This window comes from Pelodiscus sinensis, chromosome 3 (genome assembly GCF_049634645.1).
Source record: "Pelodiscus sinensis isolate JC-2024 chromosome 3, ASM4963464v1, whole genome shotgun sequence".
Classification (NCBI taxonomy): Eukaryota; Metazoa; Chordata; order Testudines; family Trionychidae; genus Pelodiscus; species Pelodiscus sinensis.
In genome coordinates this window covers 14731018-14757511 of record NC_134713.1, presented here as the reverse complement: position 1 = coordinate 14757511, position 26494 = coordinate 14731018, and the positions used below count along the sequence as shown (strand labels likewise).

The following is a 26494-nucleotide window of genomic DNA, read 5'->3' as shown; positions in this document are numbered from 1 at the left end:
TTGTAAACATAGGAAAAAACACACTAAGATAGATAGATAGATATATACACACACACACATATATATTTGAGAATTGTTAATATAAAAGTAGTTAAGATTAAATATAGATATAAAATAACCATAAGGAAAACACTCACATAAGCTACGTCCACTTGGTAATGTAGCACCAGCCTGAGACGTTAACCTGGAAAACAATTCTATTAAATATACAAACTATATCAACATTTCATTTATTACATAAAAGCTACAATGCAAGCAACAGTTCCAAAATAGAAATCCCTAAGTATAATATACTAAAAATAATTTAACACATTTGTAAAAATGCTCTCAAGAAATAGGCTTTCATCTTAAGTTGAAACTGAAGTCAGAATTGGCTACTGTCAGAAGACAAGATACTGGGCTAGATGGATCATTGGTCTGACCCAGTAGGGCAATCCTTAGTTTCTTAACATTATATTAATAATTTCATTTTTATACTAAAACAATTTTAACTAATATCACCAAACTGAAAAAATGTATCAATATCAGTTCTGCTAATAGGCTCTCTCATTTCATTTGTCCCCTCCTGTTAAGTAAGCGACAGTCAGATTCCAGAAACAATACTCTTGCTGGTGCCAGTGAGAAGCAAACATCATTTAACTTTTTATTGTGTTGGTGGACTGCCGCAACCAATAAAAACCAAGCAACAAAAATGTGCAGTCCAAAGTTATGAAAACAAAAAACATTAAATCTATTTAACAAAATAACTGAAGGAAGAGAGAGATTTCAATAAAGATGACTTAAATCAACAGTAAAATATTACTTAAGATCCCAAACAGAAATATTCTATATTTCTTCATTTAAAGTTAACTTTCCTATAGGAAAATTAACTCACACTAGGTTGGTATGAGAACTAAAACACGATCCAAACCTCTTCCAGCAATTACATGGATTAACAAATTATTATATCATAGATCAGTCTTGATTTTCAACAATGTTAGTGTTTGCTGCTTAAATCGTTAAAATTAGTAATTTAAATTGCTTTAACTTAAATAAATCCATCCTGATTTCTTTACATCTTGTCTTGTAGCTGACCTTTTGAGTAGGAGGTATAAACTGTTACATGACCTAGCATATAATTGTGTATGGCTACCGTATTTTCCGGCGTATAAGGCGCTTGGCTGTATAAGACGACCCCCTAATTTTTTAGTTAAAAGATAGGGTTTCGTCTTATACCCCAGCGCCCCTGTGCCTCCTTTGCTCCCGGTGACCCTGGTCTGCTGGAGACGGTCCCCAGCAGACCAGAGGCACCAAGAGCAAAGCTGCAGCAGCGGCGGGGTCCAGCCACCGCTGCGGCTTTGCTCCCGGTGCCTCTGGTCTGCTGGGGACCGTCTCCAGCAGACCAGGGACACCGGGAGCAAAGCCTCTGAGGACACCCCGGCAGCGGGACAGCCCCGGCGTGCCGGGGCTACCCCGCCGCCGGAGCCCCTCCGCAGCTTTGCAAAGCCTAGGGGAAGCCGGCGGCAGGGCATCCCAGGCGCGCCTGAGCTGTCCCGCCGCCGGAGCCCCTCCGCGGCTTTGCAAAGCCTCGGGGGAAGCCGGCGGCGGGGCATCCCAGGCGCGCCTGAGCTGCCCCACTGACGGCTTCCCCCGGGCTTTGCAAAACCTGGGGGAAGCCGGCGGCGGGGCATCCCAGGCGCGCCTGAGCTGTCCCGCTGCCGGAGCCCCTCCGCGGCTTTGCAAAGCCTCGGGGGAAGCTGGCGGCGGGGCATCCCAGGCGCGCCTGAGCTGCCCCACCGCCGGCTTCCCCCAGGCTTTGCAAAGCCGCATATCCGGCGTATAAGACGACCCCCGATTTTGGGGGGATGTTTTTAACATCAAAAGTCGTCTTGTACGCCAGAATATACGGTATATATGCTCCATAGAATCATAGGACTGAAAGAAACCTCCATGACTTTTCAAAGATGATTTCTGAAGGAAGCCTGCTATGTAATAAGCTGCAGGCACACAATTCTCAGTTTAAATAATCACCTGTCTTACCAACATCAGTTGCATCAATTTGGTATCTAAACTTGTCCCACTTTAGGGAGCTGTAGTCAAATAACGAGATATTGCAGTTCCCATATGCTAGCAGTAACAAGAATAACTTTGTCTCAGACTTACTGAATTTAAAACAATATGAAACAAAGAATGTCAAGTCCTATATAATATGCAGTAGCAGTTGCAAGAGCCAAGATCAATGTTCAAAAAAGCTGTACCAGGCCCAACAGCTTGGGGCTTTTGCTTAGTGTCCCTCAGTGTTCCCTCTAATTATTCCCACCCATGAGCAGAATGAATTTTATTATGTGCACCAATATGAAGGTTAATGTATGATGGGGGTACGGCCAGGAGGCTCAGGCCTGAGGCAGAGGGTTGAGGTATAGGACTGAGTGCACTGTGACTAGGGTTGTGGGCTCTGGGGTGGTGCCAGGTTGAGAGGTCTGATGTCAAAAAGGGTGCTCCAGAACTACTACGAGGAGAGAGGACTCCCTCTCTCTTCCTCGTAGTAGCAGCTGGGCGGTGGGGTGGGAGAGAGGCACCTGTCCCCACTATGGCAACTCCAGGCTTGGAACTGTAGAATAGGCACCCTTCCCCTGACCCAGCAGGTTCTAGCCAGGTCTAGGTTGGACCCAGGGGAGGACCACCCCAGCTGCAACAGATCTTGGTGCTGTGGCTAAGTCTAGGCTCGGCTGTCCCAACTGCAGTTGCATTCTGGACAGGGCAGGGCCACCTCTCCACGACAGGGTTCCAGTGAGGGAGAAGCACCATGTTCAGACTGCCCCTCCCTTTGCCATGACAGGCTGGAGGCCAGGTAAGGTTGGTGATGGGATGGCTCTCCTGCGGCTACAGCATGTCCCCACTTTGGGCAGATTCCTTCAGTGCCTGCACAGCGCTTAATATGGATTGTGCAGCTGTGCATCTTACAGAGAACTTAGGTATCCATATACTCGCATAGATACTTGCGCCCAATCTGAAGACCTTCTTTAAAACGAAAACTTATTCCTAAAATTGAATTGATGAGTCAGAAAATTAAACAAATGTCACTTTTGGTTTTGGCTATATGGAATGCTTAGTACTTTGGCCTGCTTCTAATATACTAAACACCTGAATAAACTATAGTTATCTAATAATGGAGAGGATGAAAAAACATCACTGAGGAATAGAAGGCTGCACAGTCTTGTACACAAGAGATAAAAAATACACAGATTTCCTAATTTAAAATTAGGGCATGCTGCTTATTCCTTGAGTGCACAGAACTCCTAATGAAGCCATCAGTGTAAAATTGGACCCTAACATAGTTCACCATTCCAATGCACTTTCCATTTTAACAGATAAGGTAGTGTCACATAAGGAAGAATACAACCCCTAAGAGTCTCATAGTTATTTCATAAGTTAGACAATGTAGACTATAAGAAAACAGGTCAACAATAACATGCTGCAAAAGTGTGCTGCCCGTACTCTCACATTAAATATAAGTGGGTTTACTAAAATGAACAGAACACTGTCTTTTCATTCAGTGCACCAAATTACCTGGACTGTCCAGCTGAAATGCTCCATTCCTCTCGCTGCCCAGTACTGCGTGATTTCGATTTGTCTTTGCACACGGAATCAGCATGTTTCAAGGTACGTTTGGCTGGAGGAGATATGTGGCTATCACTCAAACTAGCATCACTACCTTCATCTTTCTGAAAGAGACAAAGAATCACACCACATTCAATTGGATCATTTTTACATTTACCATAGCAAAAAGATTCCACTACTCTCCTAAAGAAAGTCAAACCCAGTTCACACAAACACAGTAGTGTTTTACTGATGCTCAAGGAACTCATCTACCTTAAAAATGCAGACACGATGAAGAATAACTCGCCAATTTACCTAGAAAAGCCTCAACATTAGACCTGGTGAACATAAGAAATTAAAATACTGTAGTGATCAATAATTCTTTATAATGCACATAAACTCAATCTTTCTAGTTTTCCAAACCCATTTTACTGTATCCTCAGTAACACTACTGCCCTTACTAGCAATGTAATTCATAAAATACCTTTTCTCTCTATTGTATCACTGAAATTTAAGTAGCTATTAGAAAAAGAAACAGCAAAATACTATGACCTTTTCTCTCTGATATCATTACCCAAATAATTAACAGATGAATTCTAAAGTATCCATCACCAAAGTATCTGGGCAATTTTAGGACTTTTTTCCCCACTGAAAAAAAATGTGCATATTAGGGATGTAATAGTGTAGTTGATTAACCAATAAGCAAAATCTTATAGGTTAATCCTATAGAATACAAGCATTCCCCCCCGCCCACCACCACCACCACCACCACCACCACCTCCTTGCCAGTAAATTTGTTAGCAGGCAGGCCAGCAGCTCAGCTCAGTCCTGGCTCACACCAGGTCCACGACCCTACCTCTGCTGCAGCTCTGCATTTGAAGTGTATTAGGAGCCAGGCGGGCAGGTAGCCCGGCTCTGTTCCAGCTCGCAGAGAGTCTGGGAGCTCAGCCCTACCCCCTGCGAGGAGCTGCTTCCACTCTGTGCTGCTGCCTCAGTGTGCTCCAGCCCCGCTCCCAAGGAGCCCCCTGCCACTCTGTGCAGCTGCATCCATATCAGAGGCAGCAGCGCAGGGTGACAGGCAGCCAGTCTGCCTTTTAAACTGGCTCCCCGTTGAAGACCAGCTCACTCCAGGTACCCTGCGCTGCCACTACCCATTGATACAGAGGCAGCAGTGAGTAGTGGCAGGGGGCTCCTTGGGAGTGGGGTCAGAGCACACTGGCTGCTGGCTCCACCCCCAGGGACTATAGAATAGTAGAGTAACCAATAGGAATTCATGAGGTTAATCGACTATTTACTAACCTATATTTAACATCCCTAATGCAAATATTGAGATATTTATCTCAATAAAATAAAAAGTGTTATAGATATATTCAGAAGCTTTTATCGCAAATCTAAAGTATTTTTAAAAGAAACTAAATGATTTTACCTCTTTCAACACTCTTCCTATACTGTTTTTAATACCAGCATAGAAAGGATACCCCTAAATACCATACTATGCAGAAATTGCTAGTAACCCAATTTTAGAACTTGTTAACTAGTCAAATTAACCTTGAGGGGAAGCCTAACAAACATGTAAAACTATACCTGTGTTGTCTTCTCTAGGCTCCAATACAATCTAGCTTGACAAGGATTAAAAACATTCTTTTTCTTTAATGAATATAACACTTGACTTTTTGCTGATCTAACTATTTACTGATTTAAGTTTTTGTATCTTATCCAACAATGTGGAATCAAAATTTTAAAATTGTATTTTAAAGTATTGGTTTTGGATTCTAAAATCACATTAAAATTCCAATAAATCAGTACTAGAGCTAGAGCTCTCCATTATAATTTCCAAACATTAAACACACATCTAGTCATGCTTAAAGTTATAACAAATGTTCATTACTACACCAGTTTTGCAACTAACAACCAGCAAAGTCCACACCCTCGAATCCTCTGAACATTCACAAAATTATAGTTCTGTACCTTAACCAACAGCCCTACCTGTACATGCTGTGTGAAAAGCCAAAGGTATGTTTGGTACTATTACTGAAGTCTGCCACTAATGCAAGTCAACTTTAATGCAGCGGTTTTCGAAGTATATGTCGCAAGGCACTGGGTCGCTTTGCTGTAGGGTGACCAGGTGACTAGTTGGGGCTGCTAAGGCAGGCTTCCTGCCTATCCTGGCACCACAGACCCCAGAAGCGGCCAGCAGCAGGTCCAGCTCCTAGGCGGGGGCTATAGGTTTCCATGCACTGCCCTCCCCGAGAGCAGTGGCTCTACATTCCCATTGGCTGATTTCCTGCTGCTCTGTTGACAGAGTCGCTGGCGGAAAGCCTGTGCCCAAACTGGTGCCCCAATCTCCTGCCTCAACTCTGAACCCCCTCTTCCATTCCAAACCCCTCATTGATGGAGCCAACACTTTAGTCAAAAGATATAATTATCTTGTGTCATGGGCATCAACAATTTTCTTCAACTGGGGCGTGAGAAAAATAGTTTGAAAACCACTGCCTTAATGAACACTTCCTTTCTGAAATGCCAAGAGTTGCTTTGTGCAACAGAAAAGCAAAGTTGCAAGTGAAGCTGCAGAACCAGTCTGAAATTAGCTGTGATACAGGAGAACAAAGCTGAGTGAGAAGAAAAAGGCAGGACAATAATGCAATACAGACTAAAATGATTTGATAACTTGCTGTAGAATTTTTAAAAACACAGCAGGTTTTTGCTTAATATAGGTGCAGAAATTGTTAATTATTCTTTATTACTAGAAAATTAATTCATAACATGGTCTAAGAAAGCCACCTAACATACATCTCATTAACCTGAGTGTAAGATAATCAAGCCCCATCCAAATATGAACATAAGAACAGTAGTGCTGAGTCAGACCAAAGGTCCATCTAGCCCAGTATGTGTTTCCAACAGTGGCCAATGCCAAATGCCCCAGAGAGAGTGAAGACAACAGGAAATCATCAAGGGATCCCTCTCCAGTCATTCATTTCCAGCCTCTGACAAGTAGAGGCTAGAGACACCATTGCCACCCAAGCTGGCTAATGGGGGGACATGTGCAGGTGACCCCGTGGAGCTGGCGGCTGTACCAGAGGCAGCAGTGCGGGGTGTGGGGATGCAAGAAGATCCGGTGCTTGTGGGGAGCCTCCTTAAAGCCAGCTCCTCACTGGCACCCATTCCCCTCCCTTGCTGCCTCTGATACAGAGACAGCAAGGGCAGGTGTGCGTGTAGCCGATGGGATTAACCAATAAGCCTAGGCTTATCTATTAATCGGTTACTCAAATATATGCTAACATCCCTAATTTCCACATAGTACAAGCTATTCTTGCAAAAGGGACCCAACTAAAAGAGCTGGGTCCATGTCAGGTGAGAAAACTACAGGACTCTTTTGGACTCAGGTGAGGTGAGCTTTCCTCCTCCTATCCATGGGACTGAGCATCAGAAAGAGAACATACTGTAGGGGCAGGAGGAGGCAACAATGACTCAGATTCAAGTGGAAGAGTTGGGTCAGAAAATGATTCAACCCTTTCAGGCTCTAATTGGATAGGCTTTGGTCCAGGTCAAACCTAAATATTAGACCCAAGCAGACCTCTAGGGCCAGTGAAGAAACAAATACTGAGATAGGCTCAAGCTTGCCAATTAAGTCAGCACTGAAACAATTGTTTAGGCACTAATGCAATGAGCAGTCTTAAACTGTGGCACTGGATTTATCTTGTGTGCTAAGAGCATTGCTGTCATCAGAGTGCAGAGAACACCCACTAAGATACCTTGATAGTGCCAATGTGTTGGCTGAAACAGTATTGAGACAACACAGTAGCAGGCACAAAAACTCTATTCCAGGCCACTGCAGACAAAACATGCACTACAGCACCAAGCAAATAAACAAGTTCAAAAGTGCACGGAAACACCTGAAGACTGAAAAATTTAGCACAACTATACAGGGCCTGACTGGAAGAAGAGAATAAACAGTGAACCTCACTGTGATCCAGAAAACCTGGAATATGCAGTCTCTCCTCTCCTCCAAAAAGCTCCTTTACCAACTGAAAATAGGGAAATAGCTCAAGTTTGTAAGGTCACAATGGTCCTGCTCTTCACTAGTTTGGTACTCAAGAACAAAAGGAAAAAATTCACAGCTAGGGAAGTTTGGTTAGTCTCATACTAAGGAGCAAAGAGCCAGTAGTGAGAATCCTGCACAGGTGGTGGGCCAAATTTTCTGCTAATCTAATGCCACTGAAGTTAATGGAATAATGCCTGCAAAGAACCTAAGTATAAGCTATGCATGCAGGTTTATAATCCATTTACATTCTTTTTACCTGAATGGAGAAAGGAGAAAATGAAGGGGAAACTGAACATATACTTCTTTAAACACATACACAAATGTTTCTTTTCTCGATATATACTTTTAATCTACAATCATATCAAATACAAAATTCAACAAAAACGGCTTGCATGCAGTATTGTTATATTATCAACTGTATCCTTTCCTTTCAATAATTATTTTTAATTCATGTTGTAGAGATGATCTGTCTTGCAGAAAAATATATAGCAAGATCCAGAGGCTGGAACTTTAAGAGAGACAAATTCTGAATAAAAATACATCACAAAACAATGAGGACAGTTAACTATTTGAACAATTTACCAAGAGATGTGGTCGATTTGCCATCATTGGGAATTTTAGACCAAGGCTGTGCATTTTCTCTAAAGATATGGTCTAATTCGGGAGTTCTCACATGTACACGTACTTGTCCAAATCATTGTAATTTATGTACAGGTGGTGGTGGTGGTGTTTTTTGCAGACTCAATAATAAAAACAATGTATATTTGTTTCTATCCTTAACTGGACCTACACAGAATAGAAAAAGATCATTTGCACATTCCTGATTCTTGTTGCTTCTTTTTGCTTTTTATCTGCTTTTTAAAAAGACTTACTATGAAAAGTAATACGTATAGGTTTGTTAATATTACTTTTTGCAACTAACTGAGAGGCTGTGAAAAGTGATATTAACAAATGTACAAATACACATTTTCACAGAAGACTTCCTCAGCCTGGGCAAGCCAGGTGACAAATTAAGCCCTGGAGGGGAAGATGGACAGGGAAATATATGGGCTGAGGCAATGTGGGGATGGACAGAAGGACGAGGTGGCTGTGGGAACCAGAGACAATACGGGGGGAATGTGGAGGAACTGAGGGTCAGCATCCACTGCTGTGTGACTAAGGTCCATGGCCAGAGCCTGAAGTTAAATGACCAGAACCTACCACCCATCATCCCAAGAATGAAGACAGCTAAAGGTTCACTGCCCCAAGAGGTGAGGATCCACCAGCATTTGTGGCTCCAGGGAGGTGCAGGCCCAATCCGTTCTGGTGACCCTGGGGAAGGGTCCACTGCTCCTGAGCTGGTGCCCACAAGAAAAGCCCCTACTAGCCCCTGAGGCTGCATGTAGCCACATTTAAGAAAAGCTGCTCTAGTCCAAACAAATTAATTCAAGGAAGCCTTATGACTGGTGTTGTATAATAGGTCAGACTAGATTATTAGAAGGATGCCTTCTGACCTTCTCGTGAATCTACAATGCACTTATCACAATTTTGTCACATGTACTAACAACATTTACTTTTTAAATAGTAATAAATTAAAGAACTTCCCAAACTAGAAGCTAAAGAAAATAACTAAATTCTTCCTTCTCAACCCACTTCTTTAGAAAAGACTTCAGTAACCAGATGAGGCCTTTGAAGCATGACACAAGAATCAACAAACATGTCTAGATGAAACCAGTAAGGGAAGCAAACTCAGAAGCTCTTCACTGATAAATGCCTGCCCCGAAGCATACAATGGGGATTGCAATCTAAAGCATTTCAGATTATCAACTGTCAAGTTAAAGGACAGGGAGAGGGGGGCAATCTCTAGCATGTACTGGATACTAAACATAAAGGATTTATGATATCAAACAAGTTGCAAGCTGATATCTACAAGAAAATGAAAAAAAGATATCCTGGCTTTAGCTGCTGTTTAGATATCCGGAAGCAACCTGTGTTCTCACAGGCTTAACTGAAGAAAATTGCTGAGGCAGGACCAGCATATGCTTTTTCCATTATTGAGGCCTTTGACACTTACAGTTGTTTTATCTGAACTGCACTTCAACCACAAAACTTACAGTGCCAACATGATCTAGGGTTGAAAAAAAAATGTACCAGCCTTCAAAGGATTATAAATTAATGTAGAAGGTCATCATCCATATGGATAATAAGTCATCAATGATTACAAACTTTGACAATTTCAAGCAACCTGATGAGTAATTTCAGTTATAAAGCAACAATATATTCTCATCTTATGATTTTTACTAAATAGGCGCACTCAATCCAATCTAGTTGTGTCATAAGAATTCTCATACATGTAAGGCCATGTCTACAACTTGGGAATTTCAGAAGATTCCCATTAGAGCAACTATTGATTCAGCTGCACTGAAATTTGTATCAGTGGACAGCCTGATATAAAAAAGGTTTCCATCATGGTAAAATCAGCTCTGTCAATCATCTATTTTATGGAATAATATGCCACATCATTCCCAAGTCGTTAACATGTGGCTACATCCAACGCAATTATTAATGCTCATATCATTTCAGCACATTTACATATGAGTTTTCCACCTATTAATTTACTCCTTTCAACATCTATGATCTTGTCTCCCTCTTATACAATTCACTATTTTGAGCAACATATTCAATTTCTATATTTTAAAATACATTTCTTAACTGATTTCTTCCCTACATAGTTTTAAAAGTGTCCAAATTATTTCAAACACTAGTCTTGTCTCTCATTTTAAAAATACAAAATTAACTTCCTCAAATTTGCTTGTATTAAACTACTAAATGTTTTCAGGAAATTTCCTTTAATGATTGATAGTCAAACATATCTTTACTTCTGCTTTCCTTGAAATGAGATCTATGATTTATAGATATTAACATTACTCATGAAAGCGATGTTTTTTACTAACCCTAGAAAATCTGGGCTCAGTAACCACTGCTTATTTATATATTCTGAACAGCAATGCAAACATTCAAAGATGTCTCACGCTTTCCCTATAAGCTGTGCACTTGTGCAGCCACTTAGGAGAGATTCAAATGCTGCCCAGCTGATTAGTGAAGCGCTCAACTAGGGTTTGGTGGTGGTACACATTCACACATGCCTAGATGCATTTAAAAATTGATTCCGCACATATTTTGGAAATATTGCTTAAGGTATTGATGAACTGGGCTACTAAAGGATTCTACTATTTAACATAGGTGTAACAAGTGAGGAAGAAAACAAAGAGGTTACCCTCTATAGAATGTCTCTTGTTTCTACCATACCATGCATCCATGATGTGATGCCCTATTTAGAAAAAAAATACTAGGTTTTTTTTTTTTCCTTGAGGAAATGATACTATGTGGGCTCACTTTATAAGCATTTTATTCTCATAAAAAGATGCATACACTTTCTCCAAAAGAAAGCCCAAATGCAGATCACATTAGCGCTGTGAATTTTGTGACTGAAGTGCAGTTCAGATAAAACAAAGGTGTAGTTTAAAACTCTGTAATTCTATACACAATCATACAACTGAATCTAGCCTAACTAATTTGGTCTACTACTCTTTTGCATCTGTCCATATATATCAATACATTTTAACAATCTACTTATTTTTCTTCACCTAACCTATGAAACATCTCAGACAAACAAATACACAAGTGCAATACATACTCAACTGATGAAGAGCTGGCCAGGAATGCAGATTTAGAGAAAAACAACAAGAGTTCAGAATTCTATCGTCTTGCCTTGTGGAGATAAAAGTTAAAAACTTGTAGTTTTCCCACCATATTCATCATGTTCGCCCACCCCATCACCAATTTGAGGTGGAAATCTGGGTCTTCAATTTGTATGTTAGGAGAGAAGGACAAAAAAATCAAATTATTGTTGTATCATCCACATTTCAGCCTATTCTTCCTGTTCTCTGTTCCATGAATAGCCTGCTGGAATGGGCTTGAGATCTGGATTTAATTTCTAACTCTTAAAACTGGTCTGCTGGGTCACCTTGGACAAGTCACTTTCCCCTGTATACCTCAGTCTCCCCATCTGTGAAAAAAGGTGGATAACGAGACTGACCTTCTTTGTATAATACTTTTAAACCAACTAATGAAAGTTATGTAGGTACTATTACTATTTATGATCAGTATACTGTATATTAGGGCTGTTAAAATGTGTTTAAGTATGTAATCATGTAATCACTGAAAAATTTTAGCAGTTACATTCAAGGGGGCCAGGCGGCTCCACCTGCCCCCCTGTGCTGTTGCCTCTGAGGCAGCAGTGCATGGGTAGGGGGCAGGTGGTAATGTGGAAGCCTGTGCATACAGAGCACCAGCTTAAAAGTGGACTCCCTGAACATACTGGCTCCTGCCCGCCTTCCCCTCCCCCCCAGTTCAACCACGTAGTGCAGTGGTGCTCCAATTTTTGAATATTACTATCCCATTTTCTATAAAGAGACCCCCATTTACCATTATGAAAAGGGTACTTATGATTATGTGATACCTGTTCACAACCTCCATATTGAAAGACCTTGATTTAGTGAATGTAACACTCCAAAGACTGAAGAATGCAAAAACTTATTTAGTTTCATACTGAACTTTATCATCAGGTATCCTTCCCACCTTACAGAAATTTCTACATTCTATTATTATCAAAGCATATGAAATATGTTGAGTTCATGTAACTATTTAATGACAGAAGCTCAAAAGAAAAGAATTCAAAATCTACCACACACCAGCTTTTTCTTCTTTATTCTTGTTTTTTTCCTACAATACAAATTCAAAGGCTACACATATAGCAATTTAAAATTACATTTGGAAATTACTGTATTAATTTAAACACAAAGAAAAGATGAATATATCTATAGCTATATCTATCTAATAAATAGGAGTGATATATTAGTAACAAAACATATCACACACTGAAATGACAAGGCCATAGCTACAACAATCAGTATAGCAGAAATTCAAGGTCATCTGTGCCTAGGTACTAGATACTTAGTATGAAAAATAGCTACATAAACATTTATACAATATTAAATTCAATTACTCAGAAGAATATCAATAGTTCACCAGTACATAGTTTAACTTTAGGGCAGACAGCAAAGAGCTTTTCCACATACAACTGAATGTACAGGGGGAATTGGGTGATCAGTATCTAATTACCTGAACTAATTACCTTGCAGAAATCCAAGCTGAACACAATCCTGACCAAAAAAATGTCATGGGATATGTAATGAAAAGTGTCTGGGACCTCTGATTTAAGACTCAGCTGAAAGATGGCAGCTCCATAAGCAGCCTCCAATAATGCTACATTGGAATAATAGTTCAGTACTCAAAGGAAAGAGCGCAACTTATTGTATCGCCAACACTATTTCCTGAATATTCTTGTAAGGTCTTATTCACATATTAATTAGGTCTCATCCTGCTTCACTTCTGAGTTCCAAGTAGGTCAGAACCCAGAATAGTATGATTTTAGAACACGACTAGCAGTTTCAAGCAAAATAGGTAATTATTTTTCTATATGAAAATTAGCCATTAGTATGTAACCCAACTCCCAGGTTATCATAGGCAAATTGATTTGCTAGATTTCTGTTGAAAAATTCTATCCCTACATGTCCATTTGAGCACATTCAATGCTATAATGCCAAGCAGGGTTGAAGTATACTATATTATAGTAGAATATCAGTAGGAAGTTAGACTTCATTTGGAACAATTACTCCTTTTTCCACTATGCACAAATGTGTGACTAACACAGACCTAAGGAACAAATTACATGGTTTACTTCTGAATTTCTCATGCCAGGTCGCAAAGTAAGAAATACCACTAAAACAAGAAAAAAACTAGCTTTCATTACCATTCTAAAAAGGGTGGATTTCCTTCAGAATCTGCCTTTAACTGAAATCTTTTTCATAACTTAAGAACTGTAAAAGTTTCAGATGAAACACTGAAAATAGTAAATAACTCAGAGGTTTGAAAATATAGGGGCATCTATAGGAAAGATATTTTTCTTTAAAGAAGTTTTAAACACAAGTGGAAAGCAGCGTCGTTTTCTTTTTCTATGTGACCCAAGATCAATGATTATATAGAGTTTTTATTTCAAATAGGTAAGTTAGCTATTAGGAGTGTTAGGCACTTTCATATAGATAACCCTCAAAAGGAAATTCTAAATCAACAAGCCCTTATAACTTGTAAAAATGGAAAGGAAAGTGAGAAAGGAAAGACAATACTACTCATTAATCTGTCAAGCAGGGCCACAGACAGAGGGGGCAAAGAGGCAACTGCGTCACGGCCAGCCAATTCAAAAGTTTTAGGAGTAGCCATGTTAGTCTGTAACTGAAAAAACTTAAAAATCATGAATAGTCTTGCAGCACCTTAGAGACTAACAAAAAATCTAAATGGTATCATGTAGTAGTGGGTTGTGCCCACAAAAGCTCATGATATCATTTATATTTTTGCTAGTCTCTAACGTGCTGCAATACTATTAATTATTTTTTAAGTTTTTTAATTGAAAAAGTGTCCGGGGCTCCTGCCATTGCTCCTGAAGTAGAGGCAGCGGCAGCACCAAGAGCCTGTGGCCCTTTAAATTGCCACTGAAGTGCTGTGCAGTGTGCTCCTGGCAGTACTGAAGGCTGAGTGGAGGCTGGCATGGGGCACTCCGGGCAGAGCTGAGGATTGACTGCTCTAGGCCCACCCCTTCCACCGGAGGCACCACCCCTTTCAGAACTGCAGAGCTGTCCCCTCCCCCATTGCCCAGGGGCCCAGCATGGCTTTCAGTTTGCCTGGTATCAAGCATTTTTCTAAATAAAAACAAATATGTTACACCTTTTGCTATTCTGCTTGAAAGAAAAAATACTCGTTCAATTTTTACAAATGTGCACATCAATGTTTTAAAACAAATCTTTTGAAATAAGAATTCAAAAACATGTAAAAAATATTTTAACATGGTTCTGAACTGTTGACCATTAAAGACTAATTTGTATTTAAGAGCCAGTGAGTAGGTATAACTGTATACCCTGTAGAAGAATCTAAAAAGTTATAGTGCCAGACTTTTAAAATGGAAAGAAATCTTTCAGTTAATTTTTATATTTTTAGAAACTGAATCAAAATATAAATATTTGTTGTTACTACAAATGATAAAACGCTGTATATTGTTTACATTCTATGTTACTGCAATGCTAATAGCAATTAAGTACAATGGAGAGCTCTATGTTGCTACTGAATAAACTGAATGTTGTTGGCAGTCCTACTTTTAGCAAGGAACATGTATTACAGTAATCAGAGTGCCCTCAAGTAGCTCTTAAAGAACTTTAATGCTTCCTTGCCTAATTAAATTAGATTATTCTTATCTACATTTCTAAAATGTCTAACCAATATAGTGGCGTGATTAAAATACTACTATAATTTTAGCTGAGAAATAAATTCGTGACTTTTAGTTTTTGCAGTTGGGTTAAACAATCATCTCTTAATATTGTAGAGAAAGGAAAATTTAATTTCAATGGCTAATTAAGTCCAATCATTGCAGTCACAATTCATATATCAGTAACTGAAAGACATCCAAAAATTAGTTTTGTAAATTAATAACAGGAACTCAAACACATGTGGAAATTTATTTTGTAGGGGGAAAAAAAAAAGTAAGTTTTACACAGATTGGGAAGGTTCAGAATTAAAGTATATAACCTACTTACATAATTATATTATTTTGAAAACTTAGTTATGTTTTATTTGGTAAATTTTGTTCCTGGTATCAAGCATCCTGTCAGAATGTTTTAATGTAGCCATAAAACACTTCTAAATCAAATTTACATAAAAGCAAAACACACCTCTCATTACACTTACAATATACAAACTAAACCTGAAAACAATACACCTCACTTCCTCCTCTTTACATTCTAATGTACCACATATAGCCATAACATTTCAAAAATGCTCATCTGATTCATTGATCCATTCAGCAAGTTGATTTTCTTAATCTTAATATTTGGTCAATACAAAGAACATCAGTACATCAGAGAATATGTTACTTAAGTTGTAAAAGTTAGTATTTTGTTAAGACATTTAAATGTTATGCATTCCTTTCCCCTGCAATGGTTTGTCTGAAGTATACACTCATAAATAAGTTTATATAACCTACAATATATTAGAAAAAACACAATAGGAGAAGTAACTCATGTACTGTATCCAATGCAACCACTAGTTTTACAGGATACTGTTCTATCGTTGACTCAATTTTTAATCCACAGTATGGAATACAGAAATAATCTTAGTAATGCTCTCTGGCTAGTATTTGAAAACATATTCAAGAAACAGCATTCCAGAGGGATCCCAAATCAACATTCTTTAGGAAATAAACTAAGACTCAGATAAGACCATATTTCTCATTATAGAGTACCAGAAATCTGCTCTTATTAGCTGCCCATTCACCAGAAATACAGTAGAGCTGGGGTTCTCATATCACATATCTATGGTAGGCTTTAAAGGGGGACATCACTGCACCAACATGAGAAGTAAATGAAACAATGCCTCTACACCCACGTAACGTAACATATCAATCAATCCATTTCTCTGCAGCATTTTACTTGAATTTCAGCTATTTTTTATGCCTAACTGCCCTATTGATTTTGGCACATTATAATCCCTGAAAATTGTTAGATATTTTTGCATTATTTCATGGAGATCTAAGAGCTCAGTAACACAGGAACATAAGAATAGCTACACTGGGTCAAGACTAATGTTACATGTAGCCTATTATCTTATCTTCTCACAGAGGACACTACAGTATATTTTAAACAAAATGAACATTCCAAAGCAATCAACAAGTGATCTATCCACTGTCTTCCAGTTTCACCATCTTCTGGTTAGAGGCTTTAAGGACAGAGAGCATGCGGTGGCATCCCTGACTACCTTGGCTAAGAGCCATTGATAGACTGATCCTCCATGAATGTATCGAATTCATTTTTTAACCCTATTACACTTTTGGCCTTTACAACACTAGATTGTTTATTGGCTAAATTAGCACTATCCTGTGTTTTAAACTTGCTAACTACTAATTTTACTGGGTGACTCCCAGTTTTTGTGTTTTGTGAAGAGGTAAATAACACTTCCTTATTCACTTTCTCTACACTATTCATGATTTTATAGACCTCTGTCATATCTTCCCCTTTAGTCATCTCTTTTCCAAGATGAACAGTCCCAGTTTTTTATTAATTTCCCCTACTGTAATATGAAAGCTATTGCATACTCTAATCATGTTTGTTGCCATTCTCAGCACCTTTTCCATTTTTCCGATATCGCATCATTATCAATTTCTCAGATCTTAATATTAACAACAGCTTTAAGCTAAAGTGTGAAATGCATACTGAAAATGAAAGTACTTAGGCACTAAAATTCTAAAAAGGAAGAAGAGTAAAAACTTCTAGCAGGTTCTGCTAACTTTTGACTAATGTGTTTCTAAAAAAAGGCAAAACACACAACAGTGAATACTTGTGGTATACTCATAATATAAAAGTACTCCAATGTACTCCAAAACAAATCCATTAGTTGATGCAAAGTTACACACTTGCCCTTAGAAATACTTCATTTGTATAAAACAGTGGTCATCAACCATTAGATCTGGGTCTACCAGAAGATCTTGGAGCTGCTATAGGGTGATCCTGACTGGTTTGGCCAAGAATCTTTCAAGCGCTGGCACTTCAATTGCCCTTCTACCCACTGTCATGCTGCTCCTGCCCTATTCCTTGGAGCTGCCCCTCCCCACTTCCCACCCTCCTGCTTGCTGGGCAGAATGTGGGAGGAAGAAAAGGCAGAGTGATGATATCAGGGTATGCCTCCCCTCCTGCCCTGTACCATATCCACAGAGAGAAGGGGATGGAGGGAGCTTGGCAATGCACATCTCTGTCACTGTCACACAATGTGTGTGTGTCTGTCATTCTCACAAATACATACTGTCCTTCACTCTCATTGCCCAACCCAACACATACACGGGTTGTTGCTGTTACTTCTTTTACTGCTTGCAAAGAGTGTTATTTTTGGTTTGTGACTGGTCTGTGCATTTCATAGTTTTCATTTCTCTCTCATGCTTAAATGTAATTCTTTGAGTAGTGAGTTCTAAAATGCCTAACCTGTCATTGTGGCTGGAGTAATCATCTTTATGGTAATTGCTGCTCCTGGAAGTGGCTGGCATGTCCCTGCAGCCCCTGAGAAATGCAGAGCAGAGGGTCTCCACATGCTGTCCTTGCCTGCAGACACCATTTCTGCAGCTGCCAGTGATCAATAATGGGGAACAGTGGTCAATAGAAGCTATGGAGTCAGTGTCTGTAGATGAGGGACAGCACACAGTGCCATGGAGCCACTGCTGTACATGCTAGCTAATTTCAGGAGTGGTGCAAGGTCAGGGCAGGAGTAAGCCTGCCTTAACCTCACTGCACCACCATCTGAAAGCCATCTCAGTTAAGTGGTGCCCAGCCAGAGCCTGCATACTGAATCACTGGCCGTCCTGAACTTCCTTCTGCACCCAACCTCCTGCCCCAGACGCAGGCTCCCCTGCACCCAAACTCCTTCCTAGAGTTTGCACCCTGACCCCCAATACCCTGGCCTGAACTCTTTGGCCCAAGACCACTCTCATTGCCCAACCCAACACATACATGGGTTGTTGCTGTTACTTCTTTTACTGCTTGCAAAGTATGTTGTTTTTGGTTTGTGACTGGTCTGTGCATTTCATAGTTTTCAATTCTCTCTCATGCTTAAATGTAATTCTTAATCCCCAACCCCCTATCTGAGGCTGGTCAAAGTGAATGAGGTTCAGGAAGAAAAGGGGATGGAGTGAGCAGAGTGAGGCATCAGAAAAGAACGGGGAGGAAGGAAGCAGAGCAAGGATATTTAGGTTTGAAGTAGATCTCACATTGCACTTAAATTGAAAAAGTGATCTTGTGGTTAAAAAGGTTGGAGACCACTGCTATAAAGTATCTTGAAATGAATATAATGATTTTCAGGACATTTTTACTTACCCTTTTCCCCCAAGGAAAACATTTGAACATGCATTTTAAATCAATAGAAAGGAACACCATCACAATGCTTAGCAACAGTAAACTCTTCTATGTAGCAAGCCAGAGAGCGTTAAGTCAAACTTTGGCTCACAGAGTATATACCAGGCCCATGGGACCAGCATACTGGAATGTGTGAGAGAAGCTTTACAGCCATAGCGCAGAAAGTAGCAGAGAGCAGAAACTGAGACAATAACAGATAGGAAAGGGGGGGGCGCTGAATTAAGAAGCAACGAGAAAGGACTGAAAAAGAACATAAAGTTCACAGCTGACACCTAGTAAACAGTGTTCTTTAGTGCTAGTAAACAAAGGGAGGGGAAAGGGTTTTTAACAATCCTGGCTACTATTTGCTTCCCCCCCCCCCCCCTAACTTTTTTTCTCCTCTTCCTTAGCAATGAATGGGATGTGGTCTCTTGGTGCATGACTCAGACATTTTGATAGTGCAGTCTCAATTCTGTATTCATTCAGCCCTAAGATTTCTAGACACATTGAATGTAGGGGCAACCTACAGTATATTTTTTTAGAATATAGTTTTCAGATCAGAGCACAAAAACCACACAGAAAAGTTGTAATGCAAATTTTCTTCCTATCACACAAGGAAACCCCTCTAATAAAAGTCAACAACGAGTATAGATGTGCTGTCAGCAAACCTATCCAGAAAGAGCAGAAAAGAGAAGCCTCCTGAAATCGGCAGCAGATCTCAATTATAAAACGTTAGTTTCAGATATTAGGCTGTTGGTTTCAGCTGTGATTAAACCATACAATCAAAGCAGTGATTATAAATCGTGTTGGAAAACAGCTAATTAAAGCAAACAACAAGCAAAAATTATGCTTTTCTCCTCCTTTTCAAGGGAGAGATTAGACTACGGGAAACATATTTAAAACAGGGCTGTCAAGGCTGATGCGGATAGCTGCCGTGGGCGAGCGGAGGTCAATATCGTGTAAGTTACTGCAGCCCAACTTTTGTTTCTTGTTGTCCCTCTAGTGCAGTCCCAGGCACAGCCAGAGAGGGAGCTTTGCTCCGCTCCTGCCTCCCCGATTCCCTGCCGGGCACAGCACCAGCCTGTCTGTCTCTCTCTCGCACACAGAGGCAGCAAGCCAGCAGCAGGAGAACTTTTGTCCCTCTGCTCTCAAGTCTTCCCCTAACCCCGCGGCTGCAGCCCGTCTCTCTCCGATGCTGCCTCCACACAAACCCCCCCCCCCAGCCTCCTCCTTTGCCCCCCGAGATCCGGCCCCTCATCCCACCAGCCACCCCAGCTCAAGCGAGCTCGCCCGAAAGTAGCCCCGCGCGGGAGCCCAGCTGCACCCCACGTCCCCCCCCCCCATTCCAGCCGCCTGTCCCTCGCTCCCCCGCAGCACAGCCGAGTGTGGACGTGTCCCCGCAGCCCCTCTGCCAGCTCCCAAGTCACTCCCCCATCCCGGGCGGAGACAGCCGCGCCGGTGCTCCCCTCCCCGTCTGCCCAGATCTACCTCTGCCCCCCTCCCCCGCCGCTGCCGCCGGCCCCGACAGAGGCAGCAGCGGTGCCCTCCCAGCCCCCCGCTGCCCTCACCCGGGCCGCCGCCGCCTCCTCTAGCCCGGCCTTGGTGCCTCTTTTGGAGGAGCGGGTCCGGGACGAGATGAAATGGCTGCCGGCTCCGGCCGCGGCGGCCGCCGCTTTGCCCAGGGGGCACAGGGAGCTCTTCCTGGTGTTCACCATGGCCCCGGCGAGGGCGGACAGGGGGAGCCGCCGCCGCGGAGGGAGGCCTGCGGGGCGCCTCCTCCCGGGGAGCGCGGCTGCCGGGCAGAGACACACGCCGAGCGCGCCGAGTTCGCCGCCGTCTCCTCGGCTCAGTCACACACACTAACTGGCCGCCATTACTCTCCCTCTCCCTTTCTCTGCTCGGTCACCGCGAGGCCGCCGGCGGCCGCTTGGGGGCGCTCGGCCGCTGCGCAGGCCCGGCGGCCCCTGCAGGGGACTCTCTAGCACGGCGCAGCGCGCTCTATGGGTCCTGCTGCTCTGCGCGGCGGGGGGAAGCTGGTCCAGCCGGCTGCCCAGAGCTGCGCTGCGGGCGGTTGCCGTCCAAGGAGCTGCGGGGGCTCTGGCTCCATGCAGCCCCCGGGGGAGTCTGGCTGCGGCTATTGCCTGGGCTACAGGGCTGTGTGGGGCAGGCAGCCGGAGTGCGGCTTGCTGGACGCACTGCACAGGTCCTGAGCAGCAGGGGGATTTCAGAGCAATAAAGCCTCGCTCTTTTCCAAGTGTGGTTTACACGGGGGTGGGGAGCAATAACACCCGCCCCATTCAGCCTATGGGGAAACTGAAGTACAGAAATGGGAATAAACAAGCCTCTGAGTCCCAGCCCTTTATGTGTATTGCAGTGGCCTCCAGAATCCCAAACCTAGATTAGGGTCCTGCGCTAAGTGTTGTTCAAACACCTAAGTGAGACCTTGCCTCAAAAACCATAGGCTGTGTGTCGATTGGCAAGATTTTGCGCAAAAGCAGCCGCTTTTGCACAAAATCTTGCCGCCTGTCTACACTGGCCGCGAGTACTTGCGCAAGAACACTGACGTTCTAATGTATAAAATCAGTGCTTCTTGCGCAAATACTCTTGACGCTCCCGTTCAGGGATAAGCCCTCTTGCACAACTGTTCTTGCGCAAGAGACCAGTGTAGACAGGCAACATGAATTTCTTGTGCAAGAAAGCCCGATGACTAAAATGGCCATTGGAGCTTTCTTGCGCAAGAGAGTGTCTACACTGGCATGGATGCTTTTGCGCAAAAGCACATCTCTTGCGCAAAGGCACATGCTAGTGTAGACGCTCTCTTGTGCAAATACTTTAATGCAAAAACTCTTGCGTTAAAAGTATTTGCGCAAAATCATGCCAGTGTAGATGTAGCCTTACAGTCTAACTACAGACAAGGGGAGTATTATCCTTATCTTACAGATGAGGAACTGAGGCACAGAGAACTTATGTGTTCAGAACTTATCTGAACTTATGTGTTTGCTGCACATTGTAAAAAGGATTCTACCCATCCCTGGATGGTGGCAGGATTTTCCGTTAGATCAGCACTTTTCTACATTATCTACTTATGGACAGAACAGCCCACACAAGACCAGACTCCTTTTTTGGCTACAGGATTAGAATTGGAGCCTGGTTTATGGGATCGTGATTCCCGTTTCTTGAGGGGTGCATGAAGATGCTCCTCCAAACAGCGGAGCTGAGCTAGAGAATCTTTACCATCAGATATAGTTTGTGCTAAATGGAAACCATGGGCCACATCCTGCTTCGCCCTTTCTACTACAACAGATAGGTGGGCTTATGTCTCATACCTCTCATCCATGGGATGCCAGCATTTCAGCTGGCAGAATGGTGCTTCCCATATAATGACCCAAACTTTCAAAGTTTACTCAGCCAAGCAGTCTATTTTAAGTCAATGGAATAACTATCTCAATAAATGTTCCCAAGGATGGGAGTTCCACCACTTTCTATGGAAACTATGTCATGGTCCAATTTTTCTCTTCAGAAATTATCTCAACAGGGCAAGATTACAGTGCACAATTAAGATGACCTATGTTATGTTGCTGTACAGCTGCTCCAGTAATTGAATCAGTTTTACATCTCCACACTACAATCTTTGTGTCAGCAATATGCTGTGCTTGCATCAAGTTAACTGCATCATTGTGGGATGGTTTCTGAAAGGCAACACTTAAAACTGCATAGACCTAACTACATCAACCATGAGTGGTGGGGTGAACACCTGCCAGCTGCAGTGCTAGTTGGCTGGACAGCTGAGCTGTGGCCTCAGCCTTCCCACTGGCCCAGAGTTCTGGTTGGCCAGGAAGCCAAGCCTCAGCCTTCCCAGCTAGCCAGGTGTTAGCAGGATTGGGAAGGCAGTGCCTTTTTCCTTGCCTATGTTATTTGCTACCCATTACACTGACTCAGGCACTGCACCTAGCATGGAGATAGTTATTAAGTTGAATTAGCAGGTGAGTCACATCAGTGGAAGCTACTTTTAAGTGTAGAGTAGACACTTAGGCTACGTCTACATTGACAAGATTTTGCGCAAATATTTTTAACGCAAGAGTTTTTGCATTAAAGTATTTGCGCAAGAGAGCGTCTACACTGGCATGTGCTTTTGCGCAAGAGATGTGCTTTTGCACAAAAGCATCCGTGCCAGTGTAGACGCTCTCTTGTGCAAGAAAGCTCCGATGGCCATTTTAGCCATCGGGCTTTCTTGTGCAAGAAATTCACATTGACTGTCTACACTGGCCTCTTGCGCAAGAACAGTTGCACAAGAGGGCTTATTCCTGAGCAGGAGCGTCATAGTTCTTGCGCAAGAACTCCCCGCCAGTGTAGACAGGCAGCATGTTTTTGCACAAAAGCGGGCGCATTTGTGCAAAATCATGCCAATGTAGACACAGCCTTAGAGTTAGATCAACATAAGCTGCCTTACATCAACCAACCTCTGAAGTCCAGGCCTCAGACTAAATGGGCTACTTATCTTGCTTATACTACAAATGACAGATAAATGTTTCTGAATTTTTGCCTGGTATGCTTCACTCCATGTTTGTTGCTTATTGCTATGTATTAAAATGCATTTTTCTTATGTATGTACTTTTATACTGAAGCCAATCATTTTCTGAAGAGGGGAGAAAATATCTGCTATACCCTATTGGAGACCAATGTGTTTTACAGACTATTAATAGGATACAGCTAACTCCTTTTCACCGATGTGAGATTAATGTGAAATATTACAAAATATGAAACTACTAGAAGATTTACCCAGCATTGCTTGAGTCCTTAACTCAAATAAGTTTTTTTTTCTTCATCTAAATCTTTGTTCTTGAGTGGGGCTGGGGATAAGGGGTTCAGTATGCAGGCTGACCTGAGGAGAGAGGTGCCTGTCTATGGTCACTGTAGTGGGCACAGATGGAGGGGGTGCACAGCTTAGGTGCAGACAGACACACGGACACACAAACAAACTCTCTTAAATATATAGTAGATAGCTGTCCCTTTCTCCACCGCTGACCCAATAGGGTTTTAGTTGTCCTGATCCTCATCTCTGGGCTCTTGCTGACCCCTGTGGCTGTTACATAGTATAACTCTCCTTCCTCTCAGACCTTTTCCTTTCCATTTTATAAGAAACAATTGAATTCCAGGCCCATCCCATTGACCTGCACAATCAAACCCTTACCTTGCTTTAAGTTAGGGTAAGAGGAAGCTTCATACCAAATTCAGTGGTCCTAGATCTTACTGTTTAGGAGGCGTTCATGAACAGAATCACAGATGGGGACAAAGATATCTGCACAAACTCTTTAAAATACATAGTAGATACCAGTCAGATTTTTTTTTCAAAGTGAGCTACCCAGATTTTCAAGCTTAATGGTTCTTTTCGCTAATCCCCTTATTTACCTTGAGTTAGGTTTCAGTTATATCTGAGTAATTTATTGTCTAATATCCAAAAATCACAATAGACAGGTATAACCTTTATATATCTTTCTTGAACTTTTACCAGGTACAGAAGTCTGATCAAGTGATGATATGTGCTGGGAACAATTCTGATTGTCTCATTTGAGATTCCCATTTTCAACACTTTCAGACTGCTCTAGCAACATTGCTTCAAACATGCTCTTATCTGTTATTTAAAACCATAAGGACCTCTAAAATATTAGTTTGAGAAAAGCTGTTATTCTCAGTGAGCTGAATTTTGTTGTATTTTCTTTTTCATATTTCTATATTGAGCCTTCATGACAGGAACTGCAGGACAGAAAGGAATGTCCCTTTCCAAATGTATCAACAGAATATAAGTTGGGTGATGGGAGGTAGTATCACAGTGATGACCAATAATGTACTTTTCCCACAGTCTTGGTAATGCAGTGGATTAATTCAATAATAGTTCACCTTTGGAGATACTGGATTCAAAATCTGGATGGTACAAAAAGTAAAGTAATGTAATGGTCTCCTCCACCACATTTTTAGGAAAGATGTGGACAAACTGTAGAAGATCCAGAGAAGAGCAACACAAATGATTAAAGGTCTAGAAAACATGACCTATGAGGGAAGATTGAAAGAACTGGGTTTGTTTAGTCTGTAAAAGAAAAGACTTGAGAGAGGACATAACAGCTTTCAAGTATCTAAAATGTTGTTACAAGGAGGAGGGAGAAGAATTATTCTCTTTATCCCCTGATGATCGGACAAGAAACAACAGGTTTCAATTGCTGAAAAGGAGGTTTAGGTTAGACATTAAGAAAAACTTCTCTCTCAGGGTGGTTAAGCATGGAAATAAATTGCTTAGGGAGGTTCTGGAATCTCCATCATTTAAGACGTTTAAGAAAAAGTTAGTGTGTAATCTTCTTTCCCACAGCTCCCACCATTGCTCGCGTTGCGGGAATAGGGAGTGTGGAGCGACTGCTGCTGCCCCTCAGTATAAGGCTCCTTTCGTAATCCCTAAATCTGCATTCTAAGGGAACAGGGTTTCATGGTGGGAAAAGGGCAGGACAGTAGTGGGAAGGGGTGGGGCTTGAGGTACGGTAACGGACAGCCCCTGCTCTCTCAGCCCACATGGACTCTGGGGCCAAATTGTGCAATTGCTCTAGCCCAGGATGTCCCTCAGGCCTGGAGTTTGAGTCCCCTAGTCTAGATGTCGCTTGGTCCTGCCATGAGTGCAGGGGACCAGACTAGATGATCTCTTGAGGTTCCTTCCAGTTCTTTGATTCTATAATTCTATCTTGGCTGAACAAGCAGCTTCTGATCAAGAAAAGCTCCAGAATGCGATTACACAGAATGTCACAGATTATGATTGCAGTGTATTGGCAAGGCTGTTTGAGGAAACTTGCAAAACATCCGCTTGCAACATGCCTGACTGAAGACAGCACCCTCAATTTCATGACCACCCAAATTACTGATAACTTTTTAAAAAGCAGCATGAATTTCATAGTTGTCCAAGCTGTTTCATAGTTGAGTTCCTATCCAATTATTCTTAAAGTTAAAACATTATTGTAAAAGCTATATGTTTATTTTATTATTTACTAATCTTTTGCACTTGTCCTTTAAAAAAAATCTGAGGTCATTCCTGCAAACTGTACTCAAGTGAGTAGACCTTTTAAAGCCAAGAGGATGACTCAAACTAAAGAGGCTGATTCAGTTAAAAAAAAATGCCCGCACACTGCTTTGAACTTATATCCTATAACATCTAATTCTTAAACGTTTTATTCCTAATATGTTAGAGTAATAGTGAACAGCATATTTCCTGTTGGATGTTTTCTGTCAAGATTCCTTTTGGAATGTGCTTTGTTTTTGTGTTTATTTTCCAGGTCCTATTATAAGGTATGGCTAATATTGTTCTGACTGGGGTGCCAGCATGTGACTTTCTACTCTCTGCATCTTAGCTTGAATGCATTCACAAAGTCACCTTTTCAGTATTCAATATATAATCACAAATTGAGAGGTTTAAAAATTGTTTAGCACAAAAGACATAGTAACATAGGGCTAGCATTTTATAATATACATGCCAAGAGATTTAAGAGCTGTTTAACAATAAAATGTAACACACTTAGGAAATGGATTTAAAATTATGCCTGTAATGCAGAAGTTTACATGGTGCCATGATCTTTTTTTAGATTGTTACATAATATTTGAAACAAACAATACAACAGAAGGGTTTAACAACCAAGTCTGGCTCTTTTCAGTACTGCTCACTCAAGAAAACTCTGTGAAATCAGTAGGAATTTTGCAGGAGTAAAAAGTGTTGAATTTTCTTTGGGAGAAAGAGAGGAGAGGAAAAGCGTATACAATTATTATTTATTTGCATTATAGAGATCAAAACAAGATAAGGGTCCCCCAGTGTTGGATACTG

At 41.6% G+C, this 26494-nt stretch overlaps 1 protein-coding gene across 2 annotated transcripts in view; it reads right to left on the bottom strand.

The window, feature by feature from the left end:
* The window catches only part of ATAD2B (ATPase family AAA domain containing 2B), a 158402-nt gene extending 137843 nt beyond the window's left edge, over window positions 1–20559 (bottom strand). For both annotated transcript variants that reach the window (XM_075923418.1, XM_075923419.1), the window contains exons 1-3: window positions 20211–20559; window positions 3550–3704; window positions 138–184 (exon numbers count right to left, since the gene is read on the bottom strand). In XM_075923418.1, the coding sequence (XP_075779533.1) occupies window positions 138–184; window positions 3550–3704; window positions 20211–20357 (349 nt within the window). In that variant the 5' untranslated portion in view covers window positions 20358–20559. The remainder of the gene's footprint in view (window positions 1–137; window positions 185–3549; window positions 3705–20210) is intronic.
* Between the last annotated feature and the right edge of the window lie 5935 nt (window positions 20560–26494).